This window comes from Sardina pilchardus, chromosome 4 (assembly GCF_963854185.1).
Source record: "Sardina pilchardus chromosome 4, fSarPil1.1, whole genome shotgun sequence".
NCBI lineage: Eukaryota > Metazoa > Chordata > Actinopteri > Clupeiformes > Clupeidae > Sardina > Sardina pilchardus.
Genome location: NC_084997.1, coordinates 35,902,057 through 35,910,102, shown reverse-complemented (window position 1 = coordinate 35,910,102; position 8,046 = coordinate 35,902,057). Strand labels below are relative to the sequence as shown.

The 8,046-nt window shown below is 41.2% G+C and overlaps 1 protein-coding gene across 1 annotated transcript; it reads left to right on the top strand.

The window, feature by feature from the left end:
- The first annotated feature begins 383 nt into the window (after positions 1–383).
- Positions 384–6,710, top strand: LOC134079055 (E3 ubiquitin-protein ligase TRIM35-like). The gene is made up of 6 exons (XM_062535224.1): positions 384–787; positions 1,148–1,385; positions 2,752–2,847; positions 3,017–3,247; positions 3,842–3,858; positions 6,644–6,710. The coding sequence occupies exons 1-6, from the start codon at positions 630–632 to the stop codon at positions 6,708–6,710; spliced, it is 807 nt and encodes a 268-aa protein (XP_062391208.1). The 5' UTR covers positions 384–629.
- Positions 6,711–8,046: the final 1,336 nt, after the last annotated feature.

Sequence of the window (8,046 nt, the reverse complement as noted above, 5' to 3'; positions counted from 1 at the left end):
CAAAGCCTTGTAATACTCATCCACACTGTACTGTGCACTGTATTGTCTTTAGTTTGGTTATTATGTCCATTAATTTGTAAATGACCATTAACTATTCCTTAATATCTTTTCATGTTAACTTATATGTAGATTCACTTATTTCTGACTTTTCTAAAAGTATCAGCCCTACTATCTACTTTATGTGTAGGCTACTAGTGTGGAATGGATGTGTTCAGGGCTAGTCAGGGCAGCCTTTACAGAGAGCCTCCGTTAGTTCCACCCACATCCTCATAGAATCTGATCTGAACTAGAGGGACTGGTGCCAGAACCAATAAGAAAAGAGGTTCATGAGTCATATACTGTCGGGCTGTCCAATCAGATTCCTCCCAATGTCCCGCCCTGCTTTTCCTGAATAAGGAAGTAAAGAGACAGTGTGTGTTTGCCTATGGTGTTAGCAGGTCAGTTTTGTACTTTGTACATTGTTACTGAACTGTAGTTTTATTTTGGTGATTTAAGTGATTTAAGAATTTAGCCAAAACTGTTAAAGTTCAACATAAGCATCACGGTTGGTTTGTACTAAATGAGAATGCAAATATAGGTAAAGTGAAAGTAGAGACTGTTAACCACACGACACATTTGCACAGGAGCAAATGGCTTCAAAACTGGAAGAGGATTTCTCCTGTCCCGTGTGCTGTGACGTCTTCAAGGACCCGGTGCTCCTGTCATGTAGCCACAGCATGTGTGACGCCTGCCTGCAGCAGTTCTGGAAGAGCAAAGGGGCCAGAGAATGTCCCGTCTGCAGGAGGAGGTCATCAAGGGGCAAGAGAATGTCCCGTCTGCAGGAGGAGGTCATCAAGGGGCAAGAGAATGTCCCGTCTGCAGGAGGAGGTCATCAAGGGGCAAGAGAATGTCCCGTCTGCAGGAGGAGGTCATCAAGGGGCAAGAGAATGTCCCGTCTGCAGGAGGAGGTCATCAAGGGGCAAGAGAATGTCCCGTCTGCAGGAGGAGGTCATCAAGGGGCAAGAGAATGTCCCGTCTGCAGGAGGAGGTCATCAAGGGGCAAGAGAATGTCCCGTCTGCAGGAGGAGGTCATCAAGGGGCAAGAGAATGTCCCGTCTGCAGGAGGAGGTCATCAAGGGGCAAGAGAATGTCCCGTCTGCAGGAGGAGGTCATCAAGGGAGTTTCCACCCCAGAATCTGGTTTTAAAGAACTTGTGTGAGACCTTCTTACAGGAGAGAAGTCGGAGAGCTTCAGCAGGGTCTGAGGTGCTCTGCAGTCTGCACAGTGAGAAACTCAAGCTCTTCTGTCTGGAGGATAACCAGCCTGTGTGTGTGGTGTGTCAGGCTTCAAAGAAACACACCAACCACAAGTTCCAACCTGTAGATGAAGCAGCAGCTGACCTTAAGGTGGGTGATGTGTTTTTTTATGATGCTTTACAATGACGTCATGCTAACTAACTCACAACTTAAACATTCAGGAAAAATAATCCTTATCTCCAAAAGTAACTGTAATGTTCAACTTACACCACTAGATGGTACTGTTTTCCATCCAGTTTATCACTGGGGTAATTCCCTGCCAACTCATAAGGGTTTGGGTTAACGTATAGCTGCTCGGGGTAGCTAGGACCATACAAATCTAAGTAGCTCATTGTTTGGACATTTACTGTAGTTTCCTAGCACTAGTATGTGCTCTAATATTGACAGATGCTGTGTGTCCTAACTAGTCTCCTCTCGCACTAGTATTGTGCTCTATTGACGGATGATGTATGTCCTAACTAGTCTCCTCTAGCACTAGTATTGTGCTCTATTGACAGATGCTGTGTGTCCTAACTAGTCTCCTCTAGCACTAGTATTGTGCTCTAGTATTCACAGATGCTGTGTGTCCTAACTAGTCTCCTCTAGCACTAGTATTGTGCTCTATTGACAGATGCTGTGTGTCCTAACTAGTCTCCTCTAGCACTAGTATTGTGCTCTAGTATTCACAGATGCTGTGTGTCCTAACTAGTCTCCTCTAGTACTAGTATTGTGCTCTAGTATTCACAGATGCTGTGTGTCCTAACTAGTCTCCTCTAGCACTAGTATTGTGCTCTATTGACAGATGCTGTGTGTCCTAACTAGTCTCTTCTAGCACTAGTATTGTGCTCTAGTATTCACAGATGCTGTGTGTCCTAACTAGTCTCCTCTAGTACTAGTATTGTGCTCTAGTATTCACAGATGCTGTGTGTCCTAACTAGTCTCCTCTAGCACTAGTATTGTGCTCTATTGACAGATGCTGTGTGTCCTAACTAGTCTCCTCTAGCACTAGTATTGTGCTCTAGTATTCACAGATGCTGTGTGTCCTAACTAGTCTCCTCTAGCACTAGTATTGTGCTCTATTGACAGATGCTGTGTGTCCTAACTAGTCTCCTCTAGCACTAGTATTTTGCTCTATTGACAGATGCTGTGTGTCCTAACTAGTCTCCTCTGCACTGTAGTTTAAATGTTGTTTTGTTGCTGTAGCTGTACTTATGTAGCTTAAATGTCATTATATTGCTGTAAGTCATTTTTCATAACACTGCCAAATGACTAACTGTACATGTAAATGTTATTTACAATTGTGTCAGACATATATATCAATTATTTGTATGCATCTGTGAATGTACAACATTGGCTCCTCGTGTGCTAAATTAATTCACATTGTGCTGTTCCAACATTGATTTCAAGTCACTGATCAAGTTCTACCGGCACATAACAGTAGATAAAATATTATTTGTCATGTTTGTCTATATTCCAGGAGGAACTGAACATTAGACTGAAAATATTACAGAAGAATCTGCAGGAACTTGATGACGCTAAACTCACCTGTGGTAAAACAGCAGAAACAATTAAGGTGAAAATTGATGTCAGACATTATTGGAACATCGTTTCACTAAAATTCATAGAATATTGCAGAATGCAGATATACTGATACTCAGCCAGTTCCAGGCCAAACACAGAGAAGGTTAGATTTACATGATCTCATGAAAATATATGTGTAGATTTCTTCTGTGATATTCCAGATTCAGGTACAGAACACAGAGAAGCAGATCAAGGAGGAGTTTAAGAAGCTTCATCAGTTTCTACGAGATGAAGAGGCAGCCAGGATAGCTGCACTGAGGGAGGAAGAGGAGCAGAAGAGTCAGATGATGAAGAGGCAGATTGAGAAGATGAGCAGAGAGATCTCATCTCTTTCAGACAAAATCAGAGCCGTAGAAGAGAAGATGGGAGCTGATGACATCACATTTCTGCAGGTAAGAATCTGAATATGCAGAAGGAGTTGTCTTTGGACAGAACATGCAGAGTGTTTTTTCCTTATTTGGTAATGAACTAAATAAAATGATTAATTATGAAAACATGCAATTATCTCCTCTGGCTCATTCACTTCCAATAATAAGTCCCTTTCTGATGGACAGCCTGTCTTATATAGTAAGTAGAGGGCGGAGCCAAGCAGCCCAGCCATAGCCACAACCAATCAGAATCAACATTGATAATAATGATGCTTCACTTGAGGGAGTGCATGGTTACACTTGCTGTATACACATCAGAACATAAAGCTGAGATACACTGAATCAACTGTACATGTAAAGTGATTGTCATTGTGTCCAGCTTGTTTAGTCTGATTACGTTGTTACCTTTATTTTATTGAGGTGCTGTTATTGATGATGTAATGTTAGTGAGAGAAATATTTTAGGGGACACCCTGTAGAATCTCATCAACAGAGAGCGATTAGTCATACTGTATTGTATTTGATTATTATGGAGTATATTTAAGAATCAGTACTGCATATTGTGTATAATACTGTTTTATATTACATTTGTATTATTTATTTATTTGATACTCTCCAGAACTACAAGAGCACAGTGGAAAGGTGAGTGATCTGCCTCCTGTCTCTCTCTTCTCTGTGGTTCTGAACCCAAACCCACAGCAGCACTGACTCCTGAATGTTATTCCAGAGCCCAGTGCACACTGCAGGATCCAGAGAGGGTTTCGGGAGTTCTGATCAATGTGGCAAAGCACCTGGGCAACCTGAAGGTGAAAGCCTGGGAGAAGATGATTGGTCAGTATACACACACACACACACACACACACACACACACACACACACACACACACACACACACACACACACACACACACACACACACACACACACACACACACACTGCATCCTGTTCTTCTTCAGTATGGTCAAGTTCTAATGGAACTGAAGTAAACTCACAGACATGCAGACTGAGGGAGACATACATACATACATACTGTATATGTACAGTACATACATACATACATACATACTGTATATGGACGTGTCATACATACATACAGTACATACATTCATGCAAATAGCACAATCATTATCACATTTATTATTTTGCAATTCTACTATATTGATATTTTATCTGTTTTTTTATTTTATTTCATTGGCGTGTGGAATTCTGAGTGTTCTGCCATCTTCATGTGTGTGTTCGTTAATCTGCAGCTCCTGTGACTCTGGATCCCAACACTGCACACCCAGATCTCATCCTGTCTGAGGATCTGACCAGTGTGAGATATGTTAAAAATAACCCACTGAGATTTGATGAGCATGCCAGTGTCCTGGGCTCTGAGGGCTTTAACTCAGGGACTCACTGCTGGGATGTGGAGGTTGGGGAGAACCCACGGTGGAGTGTGGGTGTGATGACAGAGTCTGCCCAGAGGAAGGGAGACTTGTCCTTCTCGAGTGGGCGCTGGTTTGTGTTTTATAGAGATGCTATATACAGAGCACGCGCTGCACCTCATGACTCCACTCTCCTCACAGTGCAGCAGAAACTACAGAGGATCAGAGTGCAGCTGGACTGGGACAGAGGAGAGCTGACATTCTCTGACCCTGATAATAACATACACATACACACTTTCACACACGCGTTCACTGAGAGAGTATTTCCATACTTTTTCACTTACTCCTCTCTGAGGATCCTACCAGTGAGTCCTCAGTAGCATCAGAGCAGCACTGATGGAGCTGATGGTGTCTCTGACTGGACTCTCATAAGGAGTTTGGTCAGGACTGAATGACAGAAAAATTTAGCTGGCTGTATCAAAAGGTTTTATTATTATTATTATTATTATTATTATTGTTATTATTATTATTATTTTTACTATTATCTTAAGGCTACCGGCAGGTTAAACATAAAGCCATTGATGAGAAACAAACCAACAAACACTGATGCTAAAGAAAACACCGGGACAATGCAGACTATAGGCTCTCCCACTCTCACTCTGTTATCAGAAACAAACATTCTGTGAACATACAGCATGAGGTCAGACACAAGGCTTCATCTGCAATGCATTTTCATCTCATTGTTTTTTAATTATATGCTGTATTTCATCCTCCTGCTCAGCTCTTCTGAAATAAACGTTCCTTTGTAATATTCAGTCTGTACTGTAAATGTGACTTATTAGGGGGTGCGGTGCATTTGACTGTTGCCTCTATGATCTGACATAGGGAGTTATAAGGGGGTGCGGTGCATTTGAATGTTGCCTCTATAATCTGACATAGGGAGTTATTAGGGGGTGCATTTGACTGTTGCCTCTATAATCTGACATAGGGAGTAGATTATTAGGGGGTGCGGTACAAATCTGACATAGGGAGTTGATTATTAGGGGGTGCATTTGACTGTTGCCTCTATAATCTGACATAGGGAGTTGATTATTAGGGGGTGCGGTACATTTGACTGTTGCCTCTATAATCTGACATAGGGAGTTGTACAGAGGACCTGACAGTGCATGGTTTTTTTTTTTTAAAGTTGCATTAATGAATGTAATTACTGACGTAGAAATCTTCTTCACTTTGACATTATAGAGAGGATTTGAGTAAATGATTGCAAAAGAGGGCAAATTAAAATGATTAAGATTCATCCATCCACAACACAAAAATAGGGGAAAATATCCAAGGGAGGTAAATACTTTTTTTATGCACCTGTAGAAGGTAGTAGAAAGTGAAACCGTGGAAAAGTATGATTGTACCCATAAGGTTTGCTATAATTGTGCAAATGCAGCAATGATAGATAAACTGATATGAAAATGATATTTACTCAGATTTTCAAAGTGTGATTCTGCTTAAATAAAGACATGTAACTTTACTTAGAATAGAAGTATGATTTTGCAATAGATTAAAAAACTGTATTTTTTACTTAAACTTTAAAGAATAACTGTTTAAGCTTAAAATGCATGTTCTCTTTGAATTTGATAGAATGTTTATTCAAAAGATTTAAGTGTTTTAGTCCAGCTTATATAGTATGTCATGTTTAATGAATGTGCTTAGAATAAGTATAGAGGAAAAAGCTTGTAGTTCATGTGCAGGTCTGAGTTCAAAACAAGGTCACCAGAAAGAAAAAAAAAGAGAGACGAAGACACTTGGTCGTGTCGGAGCGCAATAGGTCTAGACTTGGGCGTGAAAGTAGTATAAAAGGTCTCCTTCTCGGGGACTTAAGGGTCTTCTCCTTTTTCTTTTGGACTCTAAACTTTGCATTTAGAGACAGGTAGATTTTTTTAATTTTTTTTTTTATTGTATTTTATTTTTAATAAAGTCAAAGCCCTAACCTTTTGTTAGGGCATTGTTTAAAAGCCGCCGAGAGTTCTTTTTCGTGTTTCCTGCCTCCCCTGTGTCAAAGAGAACATCGACCCCCTCGCAAGAGGCGCAAGCCTACAGAGGGGACCCAGTGGGTAAGTTGGCTGTAGTTTGGGCTTACTTTCTAAGACACCGTTAATGGGCAAATACTTACTGCACAATGCACTGACACATACAGGAGTAGCGAACTCAGCTGTGTATTTAGGAAGGAAAGTTCTATACACCGTAGCGGTCACAAAACCAACTAGGCTTTGTTTAACAGTTGCATTTCTGTAAAATAAGGTCTAAATGCATACCACACAAGCAGGGATATGAAAATCGGTTTTTGGGGGCCAAGCAGCGAAGCTGCGAGGCAACCCATAGTGATTGTACGTATTCTTATTAGGGCCCGAGCACCGAGGTGCGGCCACTGAAAGTGGCTGCACCGTAGGTGCAAGGCCCTATTGTTTTTGCTCAGATTATTATTATTATTATAGTTTTTTCCTCCTTACCTGTTTGGCCTTTTTTCACCAACTTGGCATGCTCTAAAACTCTTGTAATTTGACAGTTATTTGTAGAATTGCAATCGAAACTTAGAGACAGAGTTTTGGTCTAGGGTGTGGCTCAGGGACTCTATAGCGCCACCTAGCGCGGTTTCTGTTGTGTTTGACACATACATGCACGAAAATGAACCAAATTTGGTGGGCATATGTGTTGTATTAATCTGAACAACTTTTAAATTTAAACAATATAGTAAATCTTAGAAGAATTTGAGTTATGATTATGATTATGATTTTTGCACATCACGTATTTTGAAACACTTCTCCTAGACGGTTTATCGAAATCATGTCATATGAGCACTAAAATGATCTTGAGGGGTTGCCCGAGAGGAATTGCGACCAGATTTTTGAATTTCAAAAGTATATCGAAGTGGCGAAGGTTTGAATTATGGCGTTTTATTAAGAAACAGGAAGTTGGTGTTATAGGCAGAAAAATGGTTATGAATTGGATGTAATTTGGCAGCTACATGTGGAATTGCTTCTGGTAGTCAGAGACAGAGCTCTGGCCTAAGGTGTGGTTTCGGGACTCTATAGCGCCACCTAGCAGCACGTTATCTGTTGTGGTTGACACAAACATTCACGAAAATGAACCAAATTTGGTGGACTTCTGTGTTATTGCTACTGCTAGTCAGGGATAGAGCTCTGGCCTAGGGTGTGGCTTAGGGACTCTATAGCGCCACCTAGCACATTGTCTATTATGGTTGACACGTTCACGAAAATGAACCACATTTGGTGGGCATGTGTGCTATTGCTACTGCCTGTCAGGGATAGAGCTCTGGCCTAGGGTGAGGCTTAGGGACTCTATAGCGCCACCTAGCACATTGTCTATTATTGTTGACACATACATACACGACAATTAGGTACGCTTGTGTGTTATTGCTGCCACTAGTCAGGGACAGAGCTCTGG

Bases quoted from the DNA above. Each gene is read 5' to 3' on its own strand.
- LOC134079055 (XM_062535224.1), top strand. From the start codon at position 630: ATGGCTTCAAAACTGGAAGAGGATTTCTCCTGTCCCGTGTGCTGTGAC. The intron at 788-1,147 runs GTCATCAAGGGG...CTGCAGGAGGAG, and splicing joins TGTCCCGTCTGCAGGAGGAG to GTCATCAAGGGAGTTTCCAC. The intron at 2,848-3,016 runs GTGAAAATTGAT...GTGATATTCCAG, and splicing joins AAACAGCAGAAACAATTAAG to ATTCAGGTACAGAACACAGA.